The sequence below is a fragment of the Eucalyptus grandis genome, chromosome 11, assembly GCF_016545825.1.
Source record: "Eucalyptus grandis isolate ANBG69807.140 chromosome 11, ASM1654582v1, whole genome shotgun sequence".
NCBI lineage: Eukaryota > Viridiplantae > Streptophyta > Magnoliopsida > Myrtales > Myrtaceae > Eucalyptus > Eucalyptus grandis.
In genome coordinates, this window is record NC_052622.1 from 25925325 (window position 1) to 25945541 (window position 20217).

General features: G+C 38.6%; 2 protein-coding genes across 3 annotated transcripts; both read left to right on the top strand.

Moving 5' to 3' along the window:
- Positions 1–1582: 1582 nt before the first annotated feature.
- LOC104425567 (DExH-box ATP-dependent RNA helicase DExH1) lies at positions 1583–10267 on the top strand. 2 transcript variants are annotated; one of them, XM_039304866.1, is made up of 16 exons: positions 1583–1810; positions 2405–2550; positions 2959–3058; positions 3282–3491; positions 3620–3715; positions 4062–4337; positions 4788–4991; positions 5089–5244; positions 6985–7077; positions 7684–7898; positions 8234–8393; positions 8517–8790; positions 8871–9063; positions 9171–9357; positions 9471–9839; positions 9948–10267. In XM_039304866.1, the coding sequence occupies exons 2-16, from the start codon at positions 2405–2407 to the stop codon at positions 10077–10079; spliced, it is 2811 nt and encodes a 936-aa protein (XP_039160800.1). In that variant the 5' UTR covers positions 1583–1810; the 3' UTR covers positions 10080–10267. The 2 variants fall into 2 exon arrangements, with proteins under 2 accessions (XP_039160800.1, XP_010036592.2); XM_010038290.2 differs by lacking the exon at positions 1583–1810 and having other exon boundaries at positions 2414–2550; positions 2955–3058.
- A 6092-nt stretch (positions 10268–16359) lies between these two features.
- Positions 16360–17241, top strand: LOC104427544 (dof zinc finger protein DOF3.5-like). Its single transcript, XM_010040625.2, has one exon. It carries the CDS (start codon positions 16360–16362, stop codon positions 17239–17241), a length of 882 nt encoding a protein of 293 aa, XP_010038927.1.
- The last annotated feature ends 2976 nt before the right edge of the window (positions 17242–20217 follow it).

A 20217-nucleotide genomic window follows, 5' to 3' on the forward strand; every position in this document is an offset into this window, starting at 1 on the left:
GTGGATGTGAACCGTGAGGGAACTCTTATGATCAAGTACCTCTAAATTCGACAATTTCCTCTATCCCCTGAGAGGCAGCGAGGTTGGGTCGCGACACAAGTCTATCTATAGTTTGTAATTTAATTCTCTTTACTTGTTAAGAAAATTCATTCAGTATATTTATTCATTGACTTGGTCCCTATTAAATTTGTAACCATTTTTTTAGAGTTATTATTACAATTTAATTTTATTGGTTACAATAAAAAATATTGTATTACATATTACTACACATGAAAGCCATCATTTTGTAACGTTTTTGTAATAGCTATGTAATGATTTTGTAACATTTGATTTATTTCTTAATAAATCCTACGTTATTTTATAACTATCCTCAATTTAATGATTGCCAATTGATTTATAAATGGTTGTCATAACTCTATCTTTCGTTTGCCTATGAAATCAAACTTCAAACCACAATCTTTAAGACACACTGAATTAAAAGAGAATTTTTTCTTAAAATGATTGTTTACTTACCAAAGTGGCACTCAAGTCGTCGCTAGAAAATTTTTGGCACTAAAATGAATGTAATGCGAAAGTTATGGTATTTTTAGTATTCTTTTCCCATCTATTGTATATTAAAGATAGAGATTAAATTGACTTTACCTCTATGATGTAGAGCCACTTATTGTGTTTAGTTAATTTTTAACAATAAAGGAACCTAAGAATTCACAAACAGATCTTGTGGCACTATTGCTTACTTTATTACTATTTTTTTTTTATATTATCTTTCCTCTCTTTTTTTAATTATTTTATTTTTTATCTCTTTTTTCCTTTCCATCATTCTTTAATAAAAATTTTAAAATAGTAAATTATACTAATATACTTAAGATATGTTATATATTACATTTATTTTATAAGATATAATTAAATTTGAATATATAAATAAAAATAAGATTAAATTAAAAAAGTAATTTTTCATCTTTTCATCTTTTGTTATTTTGAATTTCTTATATTATAATTTAAATATAATTTATACTAAAATATAATTTCAATTTTGTTAATTTAAGAAGTTTATTATTCGAGAAAATAGCTTTCTTATATTGGATATTAAAAATCCAATTCTCTTTTATCTCACATTCCTCGTAGGATTATTTTATCTTACTTATATCTTTTCTATATCCGTTTATCTTGTCTCAAGCCGTCACCAAATATAAAATATAATAAATTTTATTATATCATAAATTATACCTTGACTGCAAAATGCAGCCTTATAGAGTAACTTAGGAAAGCTTTTTTCCATTAATCATATTAGTTGGAGTTAACGGATGAATTTTATTGTACAAAATTGACAAATTCAGGACTTTATCGTACTCTTTGAAAGTTGTAGAATTCAATTATATTTCCACGATTTAAGTTCTAAGGATTCTCGAATTCAATTATATTTCCATAGGTTTGAAAAAATCTATCAATTCCATTTCTAGGGAAAGTATAAATAACCTGGCCCTGCCCCATCTCCCCCAGCTCAGCGTGCGCGGTGCATAACTACATATGGTCGCTTTCCCTGCGATCCTCTTCACTCTCTTCTCCTTCCGCGTGCGCCCCTCGCTCTCCGCCGCTCCCCCTCATTTCCTCCTCCTCTCCTCCAGAACCTTCTCCGCTTCCGCCATGTCCCACCGCCCCAACTACCAGGGCGGCCGCCGAGGAGGCGGCGGCCGCGGCGGGCCCGCCGGGGCGGCGGCGGCGGCGGCGGCGGGGCCGCGGCGGCCGCGGGGAGCAGCGGTGGTGGGACCCGGTGTGGCGCGCGGAGCGTCTCCGGCAGCAGGCGGTTGAGGTAAAGTTACTGTTGTTGACTCTCTCTCTCTCTCTCTCGATCGACCTTCGTGGTTTTAGTGATCGGATTGGTTGAGTTTGGTTCATTTGTTGGCGAATCAATGGTTCGGCTACATGTCCGTCTTGCATACGAAGACGGATTGTTGTATCGTAGTAGTGATGGAGCGGCTGAGCTTCGGGAATGTCCAAATCCCTGGCTTTGTGTTCGCTTAGGAATGATGGTACGGGCTAACTAACTTATTACTTGTTACTGATCGGCGATCATGTTTGCGTAATCTTGGACTTGGTGGAAAACGTTATTACTTCGTGGTCGGGTATACGCAGTGCCTTCTGGGAGAAAAAAAAGTTGCGGAGGTTATTCAATAGTGATGGAACCATCATGGGTACTTTCATAATTCCATTTATTTTGACCGAAACGATACGAGAAACTTCCATTGTGAAATGGGGTGCTACTCAACTTCTCTCTGTGTTGAGGAGGTATCTTGCCACTGGGTCATTTCGCACGATCGGGATAGTGATCACGTGGTAAAACTGTTGCGAACGAATTTTGTGCTTGCCTTTTCTGGGGGATTCATCTACTGTTCTTGATGTTCAGATGGAAGTTCTTGATGAGAATGAGTGGTGGAGTAAGATGGAGCAATTGAAAAGTGGTGGAGAGCAGGAGATGATAATTAAGCGTAACTTTAGCCGTGCAGATCAGGATGTTCTGTCGGACATGGCTTACCAGCATGGGCTTCACTTGTAAGTTTCAACTTTCTCATCTTATTGCTTTTGTGCTTTGGAAAGCTAAAGAGAGTGAAGTCTATACCTCATTGTTAAGTATTGGACCACGGAATCCCTGAATGGTCACTTACATGATGACGGATGAATTTTTTTGAAAAATGGGGAGCTCAATTGAGCTCTTGTTTATTTATACAAAGAAAAAGGATGAACATAACTATAATGAAAATTTTGACATGGTACATACAACAAATAAATGGTGAAAGAAAGTTACACAAGGATGCTATTGTGATTGTGACCTAAATATATGAATTTATATAACTTGAAATATTAGTTATTTTTTAATTTTCCACTAACTTTATAATGTACATTTAAGTTTGGTCTCCTACTTATTTGTACTTTGCAACTTCCTGGCCTTGTGAAAGAAAGCCATGCATACAATAAAGGGAAGGCACTTGTTGTTAGCAAAGTTCCACTGCCAGATTATCGGGCAGATCTGGATGAGCGCCATGGATCGACACAGAAGACGGTAACATTCGCACGCAATCCTTTTGTGGATTTCTGTTCGATTGCTTTGCAATGAAGTTAGAATGTGTTTTTAAGAGTGGGGCAAGGCAAACCTTTGACATAGCTTATATGTAGTGCAAAAGTCCAACTTTGGAATGTGAAAAGGATTTTTCTTTTCTCTTCATTGTTTAGAGGAAGGTTTTCCACTATTGGGCTTTTATCTTTATTTTTTGTGCTTTGTGCAGATTCAAATGTCTTCAGAAACCCAGAGACTTGTTGGAGAGCTTTTAGTTGGTTCCTCAGTATCTGTTGGCAGCTCCTCTTTCCCATCTAGGCAGGGGGGTAAACAAGTATTGCCAGCTGGAAATATAGAGAAATCTGTTTCAGTATTGGAGATCGATTCTGCTAAGGAGAAACTTAACGCTGAACTTTTGGCTAAGCAAGAAAAGATGAAGGTGGGTATTGTGATTGGAGCGAGAGATTGTATCACTCATTGATATCTATTCGTGAAATCAGATATTTCTCTTGTTTATGAATCCTCTAAATTCATCAAGGCCATTTTAAGTACAAGTTGCCCTTGCAGGATAGCGCCAATGTCAAGGCAATGCAGTCTTTCCGCGAAAAACTTCCTGCATTTAAAGTGAAAGCTGAGTTCCTAAAAGCTATTGCGAATAATCAGGTGTAGTGCCTTCTTCTTTTGATCTGTCAAGTATTGAACTGATCTTTCTTGTAGAAAAGACTTATTAGGCTGTTCTTGCTTGGATCGGCTTTTCAACACAATAAGTAAATCAGCAAGTTGTATGTTTGTCAATGAGTGTCACAACTCTAAAATAAAGCATCTTACTTGCTTTAGTAAGTCTATACTTCCTCGCTAGTGGACTTTTGAGTTTTGTATGAATTTTCACGATGCTACTACGTTACTACTATGACAGACCTGTCTGTGAGATATGTAGTGGAAGTGTTTTATTTAGATGTTTGATGTCTACTATCACATTGATTTTTCTTAGACACCTTTGATGATCTAGGTACTAGTAGTATCTGGAGAGACAGGTTGTGGTAAGACTACACAGCTCCCTCAGTTCATTCTGGAAGAGGAGATATCTTCTCTTCACGGAGCTGACTGCAGCATAATGTGTACACAACCACGTCGTATATCTGCCATATCTGTTGCTGCTCGAATATCTTCTGAAAGGGGAGAGGCACTTGGTGAAACTGTTGGATATCAGATCCGTCTGGAAAGTAAGTCTTCTGCAGAAACAAGGCTGCTATTTTGCACCACTGGAGTACTACTTAGACGACTGGTAAGAAAGTTTTGATGATTATTTCCCCTCTCTTGAAACTTTAGTTTGAGTACTGTACAGATAAAAGTAACTTCTTTAGACTGTGCAAATGCATCTTTTATGGGAATTACAGACTGCACTTGCTCTCTGTGCATTCAACACGAATTCGTAATTTGGGGTGGTACCTTGAAATTTCATATTATACCTTCTATGGAAATTTCATGATTGAACATGTTTGTAATGAAACTTTTTAAAAATAAATTGTCTTTTTATTTTTTGGTCGAAGAAAATAAATTGTCTTTGGATGTTGTATAAGTCCTCCAGTCTCATTGGACTTACATTTCTGCTACATGCTGTTGTTGCACATGGTGAAGCTCTTTTGTCAACTTATGGCTCATGCATTTTTGTTTGTTCATTTCATCACTGTGATGTGTTTTCTTTTTGATCTCTGACCATGATGTGGAAGCGCAGGCTCAAGACCCGAAATTGACTGGTGTAAGCCACTTGCTTGTGGATGAAATACATGAAAGAGGCATTAACGAAGACTTTCTGTTGATAATTCTGCGTGACCTTATTCCAAGGCGTCCCGATTTACGGGTTATTCTGATGAGTGCAACCATTAATGCTGACTTGTTTTCCAAATATTTTGGAAATGCTCCCACTTTGCATATACCGGTAAATGAATATTATTTAATAGAACAGTACTTTTGCGCATTTTAGTCTTGGAAAGATATCTCAAAACTGTGCACTATTTGATGTGTAAATCTTGCAGGGGTTGACTTTCCCTGTGGCAGAGTTGTTCCTAGAAGATGTGTTGGAGAAAACTCATTACATTATAAAGTCCGAGTTTGATAATATTCAGGGAAATTCAAGGAGGAGGAGGAAGCAGCAAGATTCTAAGAAAGATCATTTGACTGAACTTTTTGAGGCATGCTTCTGTTCCTTGTTTGTTTTGCTAATTTTGTTTAGACAGCATTGTTCATTTTCTTTCTCAGCGTGTATTCTATATCAGGCAAAAGAATTAGAGATGCATAACATTACTTCTGAATATATGTAATGGAGATTACTGGCATTTTGTTAGTCTTTAGAATGATTTGATGGGATTATATAACATTGTATTACGTTGACAACCTAATTCTTTAGCAGGGAATCACTGCGTTTTAATCAATAAGAAAAAGAGAACATCACTGATTTTGCATACTGTCCAGTTTGATTTTTCATTCTGAAAACATGGTCATTTTCGACTTGGGGTAATTCTATACCATTGGCACTGTAATTAGACCAAAGAACTTCATTTTGTGTCTGGAGTTGCAGATAATCTTGTGTGGAAGGCAGTATTTTCACACAGGACTCGAGGGAGAACCAGTTAACCAACTTTGTTTGCAGTTCAGTAAGTTTGAGTGGTTGAAATTATTAAAGAAAGAACATGGTACAGATGTAAACTGCCTGACCAGTGGATTATGATCCTGAGTTTGATAATTACTTGATGTGTGAAGCATTTTATTGATACCAACACTTTGCACCCTCCATTCAACTGGCATCAACACGGCTGGAAAATGCATTAGTGGTACATTTGGTTTGTGGAATAGAAGAGAAATTGGAATGTCACAGCCACCCTAAAGCTACACTAATTAACTGGTCTTCCCGTCATTTTCTCCCTCACACAAACTTAGCAATTTCTTCTATTTCTCCAAACCAGTGTGTTTGCTCCAAAACGGCTGAGAGTTGATATTCTTTCTTTTGGGATACTATTGAGCACGAATTGCTGGTAAAGTAGGATCTTATACCAGTCAGTATCTTGGGTTTCTTTCCTTCTGTTTTTTTTTTTTTTTTTTTTTTGGGGGGGGGGGTGGGGCTGGGGGCGAGAGTGAGAGAGATGTCAGAATCACATTTGTGGCATCAGATCTTGTGCCTAATCTATTCCTGCAACATCAGTCTAAACCATTGTGTTTGCCCCAAACTGTTGGTGTTTGTGGCAGTGCTGAATTCTATTTCTGCTACATCGGACTAAACCAAGATGTTTGCCCAAAAATGGGTGGGGAGAGGAGGATATGTTATTTCTTTTAGGTTACTTTCTATATCTATTCCTGCAACATCAGTCTAAACCATTGTGTTTGCCCCGAACAGTTCATGTCTGTGGCAGTGCTGAATTCTATTTCTGCTACATCAGACTAAACCAAGATGTTTGCCCAAAAATGGGTGGGGAGAGGATATGTTATTACTTTTAGGTTACTTTCTATAGAGAGAGAGAGAGAGAGAGAGATGGCTGGGGAGAGCACAGATCAAGTTGGGTATTTTAGACAGTCTCTTGGGTTTCTCACTTTACCTCTCCGCACATGAAGGAAAAGAGGCGTAATGCAAGTTAATTTTAGAATATGGCCATCCAAAAGATTCTACATTTTACCTCATAATACCCATCTGGAAATTTTCTGTCTTTTATCCTGTTTTTCAAATGTTGCCTTGATGGTCCATGGTTAAACCATACTGTTCTGGTTCTCTTTTTGATTCACAAGTATTTAATTTAGAGCAAGAAATATTTGGAATGTATAAAAGATATTTTTCTTGTGGACCTTTCTTTAGATGCACATTGTCCTGATTGCTATTCAAAAGTTTTCTTTCGTGAAATTTTATATTCTATTAATTTTGGTGCGACAAATTATCTATATAGGACGTCGACATTGATTCTCATTATAGAAGCTACGGCAGATCAACAAGAGAGTCTCTTGAAGCTTGGTCTGGTTCACTGATTGATTTGGGTCTGGTATGTTCTTTTCTTGACTGCTCTCATAGTTCTTATATTCTGAACAACTAGATGTGGCACATCTGACTAGGATGAGTGGCGGCATTACTAATGGATGTTAGCTCAGGCATTTTTTCCTGACATTGTTAATGGTGATTCTTTAAGAGTTCAATTACAAGTCCCAGTGGGGATTTCCTGTTGTTGGATATCAGTTAGAGGATATTGAACGTATTTGAGGTACTGAAAAACAAATTTGACATTGAGATTGAGAGGCATGCAAGTCAGCTCTATTTCCAAAGGTTTTCCTTTTCTCTAAACCAAGAATTGGGAAGACTAGCTGATGGAGCAAAATCCAAATAGAGTTCCCTTCTCTCTGTGTGTGTAGAGTTAAGCTCACCCTCTTTTTGGGGTATAGCCAGTTCTACCAGCAAGATGCTACCCTATAATTACTGATTAAACAATAAAACAAATTTACTTCCCCATAATAAGTGTTCTTTTGACTCACATTTGCTTTTGTGATTAGTTGTAACCAACGTTGTCTGGCTTTTGTGGTAGTTAGTGCATATCATTTAATCAACTACTAGGAGATCTTCGCACTTTAATTTTTGCAGCATTGAAAATTCACAGGTGGAGTCAACTCTTGAATATATATGTCGCCACGAAGGTGATGGAGCCATTCTTGTATTTCTCACTGGATGGGATGACATTTCAAAGCTGCTTGACAAGGTTAAAGTTAACCATCTGCTTGGGGATCAGAGCAGGGTTCTTGTCCTTCCTTTACATGGTTCCATGCCTACTGTTAATCAACGGGAAATATTTGACCGTCCTCCGCCAGGTAAGAGGTAAGCACCTCCATCTGTTCTGATTTGGACTTTCTTTTTCCCATGAAATTAATTTCATCCTCCTCTGTCCTCGTCTTTCTTGCTTATTATGGGGATACTCTCCCAGATTATTCAGGATAAACTATTATTACTCAAAATTTTTGTAAACTGTTGTAGTAGTATATTAATATAGACATATCGAGTTGGAATTTCATGTTTGTCAATTTAGAGTTTTCCCCTGTTGCTTTTGTGCTTATTAGTTGGTAGCGGACAGAAATGTGGACATTATTAGTGTCATAAAGGCTTCCACTTCTACTTATCAATCATTGGCTATAAACGGCTGCATCATTTTGCAGGAAGATTGTGCTGGCAACAAACATTGCAGAGAGTAGTATTACAATAGATGATGTTGTTTATGTTGTTGATTGTGGAAAGGCAAAGGAAACTAGTTATGATGCTCTGAACAAGCTGGCTTGTCTTTTACCATCCTGGATTTCAAAGGCCTCAGCACATCAGGTATGCATCATGATGATTTAACTTGTCTCAGTTGTGAACACAAGAAGTGAGATTTCTGTGAGCTCTGTTAATTTTGTTTCTGAGCCTCTCTCTCTCTCTCTCTCTCGTCTGGAAACACTTCAGAGGAGAGGACGTGCTGGACGTGTGCAACCGGGAGTTTGTTATAAGCTTTATCCAAGAATCGTTCATGACGCAATGCCCCAGTTTCAACTTCCAGAAATTCTCCGGACTCCTCTACAAGAACTTTGCCTTCACATTAAGAGCTTGCAACTTGGTGCAATAGGATCATTTTTGTCCAAGGCACTTCAGCCACCTGACCATCTTGCTGTTCAAAATGCTATCGAACTGCTAAAAACAATAGGGGCTCTCGATGATAAGGAGGATCTTACTCCACTCGGTGAGGGAAATAGAGTGGTTTCTCCTATTTAATACTGGCTTTGCATTGTAATTGTAACCTGGTATTCTTGCACCTGACAGGCCGTCACCTCTGTACTTTACCTGTGGATCCAAATATCGGGAAGATGCTTTTGATGGGGTCCATATTTCAATGTCTGACTCCTGCCCTAATCATTGCTGCTGCTCTCGCTTACCGTGACCCATTTGTCCTTCCAATAAATAAGAAAGAGGAAGCTGATGAAGCAAAAAGATCCTTTGCCGGTGATTCCTGCAGGTTGAATCAGTGGTTTGGGCCTTAGTTTTTGCTTACTTTGGAGCATCATGTTGCTGAAATCAAAACTCCTCTGTTTCCAGTGTAAAATTTTTGCATGTCTACTGCAGTGACCACATAGCACTTCTGAAAGCTTTTGAAGGGTGGAAAGAGGCAAAACGAAGTGGGAACGAAAGATCATTCTGCTGGGAAAACTACTTGTCCCCAGTGACCTTGCAGATGATGGATGACATGAGAATGCAGTTCCTGAATCTCCTTTCTGATATTGGCTTTGTAGACAAATCAAAGGGCCCTAGTGTATGTCCACCTTGGTGATATTTTGCATAGCTTGTTTTGTTGCAGCATGTCCTCTCTCTCTCTCTCTCTCTCTCCCCCCTGTGATTTTGGACTTCCATTCATGACTGTTGCAGGCATACAATCTTTATAGCAATGATTTGGAGATGGTATGTGCAATTCTCTGTGCTGGGCTTTACCCAAATGTTGTTCAGTGCAAAAGAAGAGGAAAGCGGACAGCATTTTACACTAAAGAAGTTGGTCAAGTGGACATTCACCCAGCATCTGTCAATGCAGGCATCCATCAATTCCCCCTGCCATACTTGATATACAGCGAAAAGGTGAAAACTACCAGCATTTTTATCCGAGACTCCACAAATATATCAGATTACGCTTTACTTCTTTTTGGCGGAAACCTTGTTCCCAGCAAAAGTGGGGAGGGTATTGAAATGCTTGATGGCTACCTTCACTTCTCTGCATCAAAGAGTGTGCTGGAGTTGATACGGGTAACTCCTTTACAATTCTGAGTGTTTGTTTGCATTTGTTAATTCGATTCTCCTTTTAGTTTCTTTTCCGTTCTATAAAAATTCAATTTGTGAGAGTATTTTTGGCAGAAATTGAGAGGGGAGCTGGACAAGCTTCTGAATAGGAAGATTGAAGAACCTGGCCTGGACATTTCCAGTGAGGGAAAAGGGGTGGTGGCGGCTGCAGTAGAGTTGCTTCACAGTCAGAATGTACAGTACTAATTCATGTCTGAGAAAATGGACATTTTTATCAGATGATTCAGGGTACTACTTAATTCTAGTTGCAGCCTAGTTGTTGGAATTTTATCTCTTTGCTAGGATGAATATTAGTTTGTACTTTGTACATCAGGGTGTCTATTGTATAACTTCTTTTACGGCCTAATATATCCTGCAAAAACTGCTTTTTGGTATGACAGTGGCTTCTTTGAGGAAGAAAACCTAGCAAAATTTTGAGTATGTTAATTGCAGTATTCAGTAATCTTGTTGGATAGGATCTCTTTTTATGTGCACGTGTTCGCGCGCGCGTGTGCGGAGTGAAGGCTGATAATACGGTAGACCTGTGCATGCACTGAATTATGATGTATGTGGTTGATCTTGGTGCTGGCTGAAGGGTTGATTCTGGTTAGGGATGTAGTCGAGCTGAGTTGAGTCAATACAGTGCCAAGCTCGAGCTCGACTGGACTTGCAATTTTGGGGTTCAAAACTTGACTCAAGCTCAATCAAGTATAGAAAATTTAGGCTTGAGCTCAATTTGAATTGAAAATCCTACCACTCAAGCTCAACTTGATGCAGTAGAGTTAAGTTACAGTTATTATAAAATATTTTCGAGAAAAAAAATTATAGAAGCTCAATTGGACTCGCAAACTTTTTGACTGGAGCAAGGGTGAGCTCAAGCTTCCCTTGAAATTAGACTAGTCGATCTCGAGTAATCATCGAGCCGAGTCCAAGCTACTCTCGGTTTCACTCCTGATTCTGCTTATTCAAGTAAGCATCGTAGCGTGTGCATTATTATCCATTTTAATATGATTTTAAACATTCTGTTGAATAGTTCTTGTTGAGTATCTTTATCTTACTCAGGAAGTAAATGGCTTTCTGTTGCTTTTTAATGCGTGTGGGCCCTTTTTGAGCCGCACGGATTTGATGCGTGCTCTTCAAATCAAAATATTAAAAGAGCCATGAAGCAAGAAAAGGTTCGTATTTTTTTTATCATTTTTCGTCTCCATCAGTGAGCAAGTGGCCCTGTATTGCTGGACAAGTTTTAAGCATGGCGTACTTACGATCTTGCATTGCAAAGCGGAGGAAAAAGGGGAGAAAAGACTGATAATGCACCGTTCCTTCTCTCTCTCTCTCTACCTTTTTTTCTGATGAAGTATGCATTTCTTGTTGATAAATCAAGAAATCTGGTATAAACTATTCTGCTTCTATGCTGCTGATCTCTGAGTCTATTTAGAACTTCATGAACTTTAGAGAAACTTTTTGCTAGAATCACAAGATTTCGTGTTCCTCATTAGCCAAACTGAAGTTTGACCGTGGCATATTTTGCAATTTTAGAGATCACTGATCATATAGCTATACCTTTCCAAGCCTCGAATGCCCCTGTTTGTCGTACAGCTCAATTATACTTCTTTTGATACCTTGCACCATATGAAGAGATTGTTTTGAGTTTCAAACCGATATGACAATCTAAGCATCTGCTGACTGCAACATGCCGCTTGTTTAATCCGTCTTTAGGGGATAATTTGTCTAATATAGCCGGTCAACATGTGAAACTATGCTTAGGAATCTTTGGTGTGGACCACACTAGTCTATTCCAAGGCGTCTCCTTGGCTTATTCCAAGCATTATGAATTGCGAAGCATTTCAAAAGGAATCGCCATCCAAATTTCTATCTGAGGGTCTTGGATGAGGATGCATTATGCCAAACCAGAAAGATTAAATCGAGACCAAGGCATTTTATCTTGCAGCATGCTGTTTCCAATTTCAATCCTCTATTGCGTCACGAAATTGGGATAGAGAGATAACCCTACAATGCTTACCAGCCACAAGGAAGTCTTCAACTCTTCATACCATCCCCAATGCTAGACTGACTACGAGACCTCGATACTCCAGAGAATTTTGGCAGGAGGAGCTACAGGCCAAATGCTTCTTTGCCTGATGAAACATTCCTTAGCCCTACCAATCCATGATGAGCCTGATTCAACAAGTATCACCCAAATTAGCACAGCAGCTTTCTTCTGCTGATGGATCAGTAACAATCCCAGATCACCTTCCTCTTTCGGTAGACAAACATCAAATCCATTTGACGTTCCCAGCTGTAGAGAGTAGAGCTTATCTGTACTAGACCATTAAAGGGAGCTGTAACTTTCAATGAAGAATGAAACCCAACACCAATAATAGACAATACCATATAACACTGAACTAACTAACTTGAGTCTCCCAGCGAAAGGCAATCTCTACTCTTAACACTGCCTAGAGTTTTCTGTCAATCAAGGGCTTACAATCTCTTGTAAATAGCTTGCAAAAAGTCAAAAGCAACCCCGGGTGTCTCTCGGCAAACTACCCATCTTCGTAATCAGTTGATCATCAGTAATTCCAAAGGCCCAGGAGCTCCTTGAGCTTAGATACAGAACCTCCACAGTGTCGTCATCCTTCTTGCAACTCCAGAGATCTTATTGCATTCCTGGATGTCCTTGCCTTCATAATCTCATGAAAGAAACCAACGTTGTAATCTCCCAATTTCGAGCCATGTCAATCTTAATTTCTGCCTGGAAAACGTTTCTTTTATTGATTGTAGCCGCCCGACCTCCAAACTAAGTGAACAATAACCACAATTACCGGATAGTGGATATGGTTAAAATTAAATGGGTCAACATCACAACCATATTATTCCAAAAACTCACGCATTCCAAATTTAAAAATTCATTCTCTAAAGTCAAACGCGTAGTAAAGTTACCCAACTCTTTTCCAATTTTGTTCTCCCAAATTCTTCTAATTTGATTTTTACAGTAGTAAATTGCTTGACTCGTATAAACAAGATGAAGGTCCAATGAGATGGCGAAACGGGCATTTAATTATAAAAAAATAAAAATAAATGGAAATAAAATGTTATACGAGAATTCCTTGTGGTTGTAAAGCTTGGTCGTGAAAAATGGTGAAGTTACAGGATCCAAGAAGCCCATGATCCAAGAGATTTTTGGGTCAAAGCAATGCGTATAAGACTACCGACCAATGGGACATTCCTTCTTTTAGAAAACTCAACATCCCCTTATCAACTCCCTAATTTTAGATTTAGAGGTGCTTCCATGTGGATCCACATTGGTACATGGGATATATTGGTCAAACCCTAGCTACATCACCAGTTTTGCCGACATATATCATATTTTATGTGTTGGGCTTATGCAAAATGTCTTACATTCATGTCATGCATGTGTCTGAAGAAAATGTTATGATACAAAATAAATATCCAAGCGCTATAAGATAAGATCCATAAATCCCTTTTTCAGTAGTTCTCTCACTAGATAATCTTGAATTGGATTCCCAATAGACAGGTTAGTGAGCTTATCCGTGTGGGTACGTGCTCTTTGAATAGAAATCCATATTTCAAGAGATCCTAGTCTATTGGTGTTCCAAAAATGCCCTTAAGATGCCTCTTGGGTTAATGTATAGTGCGACTTGTCAAATATATTGGTCATATGAGATTCCCCAGTATGATTTTTTCGATCTAAATCAAGTAGGTTTTACACTTTCAACTGTTTTGAGTTATGATACAGGGAATGATCATAGTCAAGATCGCCATTCTTGGATCCATATTCATCATATAAGAAAAAGTCCGATAACTAAGGAAAAAACCTTCTCTTTCCACATCCAAACTATCATATTTTTTTGCTGGAGCTTAAATTAAACCGCACTATTAATCAATTACTTATGAGGCTAAGTGGAATATGTGAAGGCATGCATGCATCATTAAGCGTACTCTTCTATTGTCTCTTCCTTATAACTCCATTTTACTTGTACACAAATTGCGGACCTTACTTGTCCCGCCAGAATCGAGCTGTTATAAAGGGTCAGTTTTGGGATTGCTTGACCCAATTACTACTTTAACCAAGTTGTTTCCTCAATTTGATTTCGTTCTCTTGATAACTGTAATAAAACGTAGATCGCTGCTTGGCTTGCAACGCTTTTGTTGGCTATAACTTCTTACAACATACAGTTGTAAACTTGCTAAGTTAAACTGTTCGTTTCCCAATGACCCCTTGATGTATATAAGTTGTGCCTGGAAAAACAAAAAAATTAAGGTTTCGTTTATTTCACGGATCATGAATAATTAGAAATATATTTTTCTAAAAATAATTATTTGTATTATTTGAAATAATTAGTCAAATGAAACTATTTTCACTATTGACAGCTTATTCATAAACGTTTTTGGGGACGATAGAAATATTTTTCATTCATTCATTTATTTGCAATACAAACGATCATTTTTAAGAAATCATTTTTCACATCTTTCATCCGGAAAAGGAACGCACTCTAAGTGTCGTGCCCAAAGGCAATGAGAGTTGAGAATTGATCATGGAGCCCTGCTAGTGGTGTTTAGCAATTGATATAAAAAATTGTAGGATTAGTTACATATTTAAGGCAAAATACAAAACCAGGAATCTATTGTAGCTGCCTCATCTATTTAAGTTTAGAGGCTAAAATATCATCATGTATATACTATCGAACATTAGAAATATGGAAAATCCCTTGTAAAAATTATTAGGCATTTTCTTTATTGGCCCAAAAAATTCTCGACTTTGCCAATGATGAAGTTATTTACAACGCAGCTTCACTTTTACGCGTCACCAAATGTAAATAGTTTTATAGTTTGGTCACTCATATAGAATTTAATTTGTGCTTTATTTGAATGATTCATGAGGTTAGTGGAGTATTTCGTGGATTCAAGATTTTCCCACTTGCTTAGGTTGCGGATGATAAAACTTCAACTTTTTTTATTTCTTTATTTCTCTGTTTTTCGGAATAGGTTTAGAATAGAAATCCGTTTGGTAATGCAATTTGATTTTTCTATTTCTAGAATAGATTTACATTCTGGAAATTGATTTAAAGAAGAAATCAAAGGCTAAAATTTTTAACTTCTTAATTTCTGAAATAGAATTTGATGTCAGAAATCAATTTCTGTTCCAAAAATTTTGTCATCCGCACCCTTAAAGTGGACTTCCTTGTCCCAAAAGGGGGAAAAATCAAGCTAGCTTGCAATTTTTCGACCATCCCTACTCATACGGGATGAGCTTCACTCCTCATAATTAGATCTGTAGACATAATTCGACCATCCCTATTCATACGGGATGAGCTTTACTCCTCATAATTAGATATGTAGACATAATTACACCAACCATAACTATTTGGAACCTAATGGAGCTTGGTAGAGCAACAAACAAAATAACGCTAAGATGGCACATCGAGATCCAAACTCTTCATAAAGGACATTGTTAGCATGTTAGACAATCAATCTTGACAGAACTTATTGATCATTATGCGACCAAGAACCACACCTAAAATACGTACGGTCACGATTTATTGAGTTCAATCAATTTTAGAGGAGAGGTCCAATTTTGAACCCCCAATATCTCATCTCCCTTAAAGCTATTTTCATGCTGGCCGACGCATGTGCACTTACCACATGAACATTCAATGTACTTTTTCAAAGTGAACACATTAATTGCAGATATATCCTAAAAAGGGCACCTTTATTTTGACTAAAATGATCTTAGATAAGATTCTAGGGCATTTACTCCTACGCTGCAAAATCCTAAAAAGGGCACCTTTATTTTGACTAAAATGATCTTAGATAAGATTCTAGGGCATTTACTCCTATGCTGCAAAATGGAGCTTCTCCAACGAGAGAAATCCATGGGATTAGTTAATGTAGGTTGATGAGAGTTTAAGGAACTGGAGGCTGCTAGTATTTTATATGCTGTGGATGCTTATGCATCGGCTCGTAGAAATGGTGCGCATCACAAACTTTGTGTCTGCTCTCCCAAGCAACACCCCATCGTCTCTCTCGAGGCAATTGCTTCCTCCCTCGCCCACCGTAGCCCAACCACGGGGCGGCACGTATTGGGAGACACAGACACCTCGTATCAGCCTGCGGTGCTGCGGAAACCCTGCAACTTCCCTCGTCCTTGACGGCACCGGAATGTCAACTCCCACTCCACACTCTCATGTGCACGAGCGCCTCCACATTTCCATGTGCCTCTCTCTTTATTTTTATCAGAACCCAACGGAAAAATGATAAAGAAATGTCATCTCGTAGCTAGACTCAAGCATGTCTCTGCTTCATTTAACTCTCTCCCCACACTTCTTCACACTAATCTCTCTCCCTCTCCCTCCCCTCCCTTCTCTCTCCCGGGTTTCAGAGGGAGAGTGTATGTTCTTTTGGTGGTTCTTCATTTTTGAGAGAGAGGAGTTATGATGGTGGTTTGAGGGATCTTGATGACTAGAGAAAAATGGAGAGAGCATGGAACCCAAGTGTTGAGATGTCACCCAACTGTCCACGTTGTGGATCTTCCAACACCAAGTTCTGCTACTACAACAACTACAGCCTCACTCAGCCCAGGTACTTCTGCAAAGGTTGCCGGAGGTACTGGACGAAAGGTGGCTCTCTCCGGAATGTCCCCGTCGGCGGCGGTTGCCGGAAAAACAGGCGGGGCAAGACCATACGTATATCCTCCAGCGCTGCTACTTCATCAGCTTACCTTGCCGCTGCCAGCAGCCCTTTTGGGAGTGGATTGTCGTGTGGTTCTATGTTGAGAGACAGCAATAGTTCCTTGGCCGATCCAAGTAGCTCGTCTAATGGCAGCTCGCATATTGATCTTGCCCTCGTCTATGCGAATTACTTGAATCAGAAGCCCGAACCGGCACACGAAGAGTTGGCCGGTGGTGAATCCGATCACCACGACAGTCAGCCTCTGGCAAATTCAAAGCAAGTTCACGACTTGGACAATGTCGAATTGATGCATGGAAATGAGCTTCTTGGATGCGAGTTCATTTCTGAGCTTTTTTCTGAGACTCACTTGAGCAATGGAAATAACCAGATGTACCATCAACCTCATCATCAAGCAGGTGACTCTAACAATCTTAACGGGATCATTGATCAGATTCAGTCGTGTGATGGTGGTGATGCGAGCTACTTTGGCGGGTTGCCACCTTTGCCAAGCCAAGGGGGCGGCACGTGGTTGAATGACCCTGACCATTTGATGATGAATCATGGGTTTGCGAGCACAGAGCTCATGCCAGTTCTTGGTCCAGAGGCTAATCCAGATCTCTTGGCCAGTAACTGGAGGGAATTTGATACTTCTATACAGGATGCTACTTTCTCCGGGAATTGACACAGAATGTGATCATACCCTCTCAATCCTCCCTCTCTCTCTCTCTCCCTCTCCCTCCCTCTCTATACTGTTACTCAATACTACAATTATGTATAGAAAGACATGAGAAATAAACAGAACCTGAAAACGAATTATGTTTACTTTATCACTTGTATGAAAATTGATTTTCTTTAGCATCTGCGAGGAAGTTTTAGTAAAGTTATTCGAAGGCACTGACAATGCAAAGTCCCGATTTGACTCTTAACATCACCTTCTTCGAGGTTCTTTTGTACAAAGCCAATCCTCGCCAATAATCTTATGTCGGAGCTCGACGACTCAACAAACCAGGTATTGAACATATCACAGGCCTCGTTAGATCCCGCAATAAATGGACGTCACATCAATTTCGCAGGAATGTGCACAGGGTGAACAAATTGGTAATTCCCGATCGTGATCTGCTACTAGCCCGAGCATATCACATGCTTCCAATGATTAAGTGGAACTTTGTAGCCGGTCTAATTTGCTGCAAAGAGCGTAGTTTTGCTAAATATGGTAGAGCTGTAGGGACACGCTATTGACGAAACATACTAAAACATGAATTTGCAGCTTCAAACTAGAGATCTCCATTTTCTTGGAGAGTTCCTATTTTCAGCCATTATCTTTGACTTAAGTTCAAAATCAATTTAAAGAAGTCAGCCAATGCATTAAAGAAGGGAGGAAACGCTCTCTGAACTTGACAGAGAACCGCATACCATGATGTTCTTTTTCACTCATTAAAGTTGGACGACTATTTTGTCCAACATGTGAGGCGTATGTGATCAACTATCAATCTTGACTTTAGATATCCAAGGATTTCGTTGCTCGCCCAACTCAATCCCGGGTACGTTATTCTTGAATTTGTCATTTGATGGATCTTGCAAGAGCCCTCGGATTCACAGACCAAGATTTTGACTTGTGAACCCTTTTGCGTCTCTCATACTCTGTCCGTGTCGGAGTTTGATCATGAAATCGGACCATTCCCACACGCCAAAACCTAAGTTTTTAATGGGGAAAAGGATTGGAAACTCACCTCTAGAGTGCTTCTCTTTCTCGCTGTCCTCTGGCGAACGAAATTTGCAGCTCAAATTCAAGTGTGAACATGCATTCCAAACAAACTCCTAAATGGATAGAGTTGTTGGGATAAAATCCTGATTTGTGTTTATATCGACCATTTCCTATATCAGTCATGAAGGTTTCCATTAAGCTCCTTTTTTTCATTTCTTTGTTATTTTAAGATTTTCTTTTTGTAACACGATAAAAAAGCTTAAAACCCTGATCATTTGTTTTTTGAATGCCAAATTGCTGGTACTCTTGCGCATTATTGGGCGGCTAAGTGTAATTTAGCTTGGCAAAACAAATGCTGGGTTGATAATATTGCTTGGGTTACCAATCATCTTGCTGACAATAGTTTCCACCAATCCTTGGCTCGCTTTGCTTTTGGAGCTTTATGCTATCTTATTTAGAAGGAACGAAATGAGATTATCTTTTGCAACCACCCCCTTTTCCTACCGGCGTTGAAGATGCATCTTCATAAGGTGATTGAGGATAAAGCCTTGTCCTTCAATCACGTCCTAGACATTTCCCAAAATAGAAGACTGCAACAAAGTTGGGAATTGCCGTCGTCAATCTTTGATTGATTGTGTTCTTCCCCTTCTTGTTGTTGTTTTGCCTCCTAGTGACTATTTGCCTCTTTTTTTTTTTTTTTGGTACCACGGCACCCCTACACTCTCTTGACTCCTATGTCTTTTGAGTGTTTGTTTTGTTGGTGCCAGGCTTTCTCTCTTTGTATATTCGTTTGGTAAAATCTATATCATACTTACCTTTACCAAAAAAAAAAAAAAAAAAAAAAAAAGCTTAAAACCCCGTGGGTTGGAAGGGGGAAAACAAGATACCCGTGGGATTGGGAATGGATTACATAGACTTGTCCAGCACAGGAAATGGGAAAAGATGAGGCACCCCGCCTCGCCTCATCGTCATCCCTACTCCGGTCGCCAAATATTTATGGTCTTGGATTTTCAATCGAATTGGGTCAACCCATCATGAGCTTTTACAAGTTTATTGTACGTTTCCCCAACATCTCTTACTTGTACGTAATGTTGGCTATTATTATTGGTGAAATCCTTTCATTGATTGCGTTGTCACGCACGGCACTTGGATTTGCATGTCTGGTAATAAAAACAGAAAAAGATGGCATGCAACAGCATTTTCTCTAAAGTGCAAAGGTACCGGATGAAACACTAGCGTGATCAAATTTCTCAATCTAAAAATTTCTAGTAAATGAGAATCCAAGTTACAATTGATATGACTTAGTAGAGTCTATTTGAAGTGTAAGCACCATTTAATGAGGAGTTGTTAGCATATGCCTATCAACCTGTTAAACCTCCTCAAGGTTCATCTCGGAAGGGTCATGACGTAAGTTATATAAATAAAATCCAATAAGTTAGTAACATAATTCATAAGTTTTCACATAATAAAAAAAATGATTAATACCACAAAAAAGCCTAAACTATCTTCACTGTGATATATTTAACTTAAATATTTTCTTTTGTGTCACTAAAAATCCAAAACTTACTCATTGTGATCAAATGTAAAAAATCCTAAACTTATACCAATGTGACAATATACCATGGATGGAACTATAATAGATGGTATATATGTCATAATTGTACAAATTTGGGTTTTTTTGTAAAACAAAAAAAATTAGGGTATTTGTGTCTAAGTTAATAAGTTTAATGTTTTGGTAATAATAATAATAATAATAATAATAATAATAATAATAATAATAATAATAATAATAATAATAATAATAATTGGAGGCATTTGTGTCATAATGGGCATAATTTGGAGTTTGTAGTGGTATTTGCCCTAAAAAAGATTGGTAATTTCATAAAACTTTAAGTAAATTGCCACAGCTAATGACATTCACTTCTACCAACATGTTTTCATACTTACTCACAC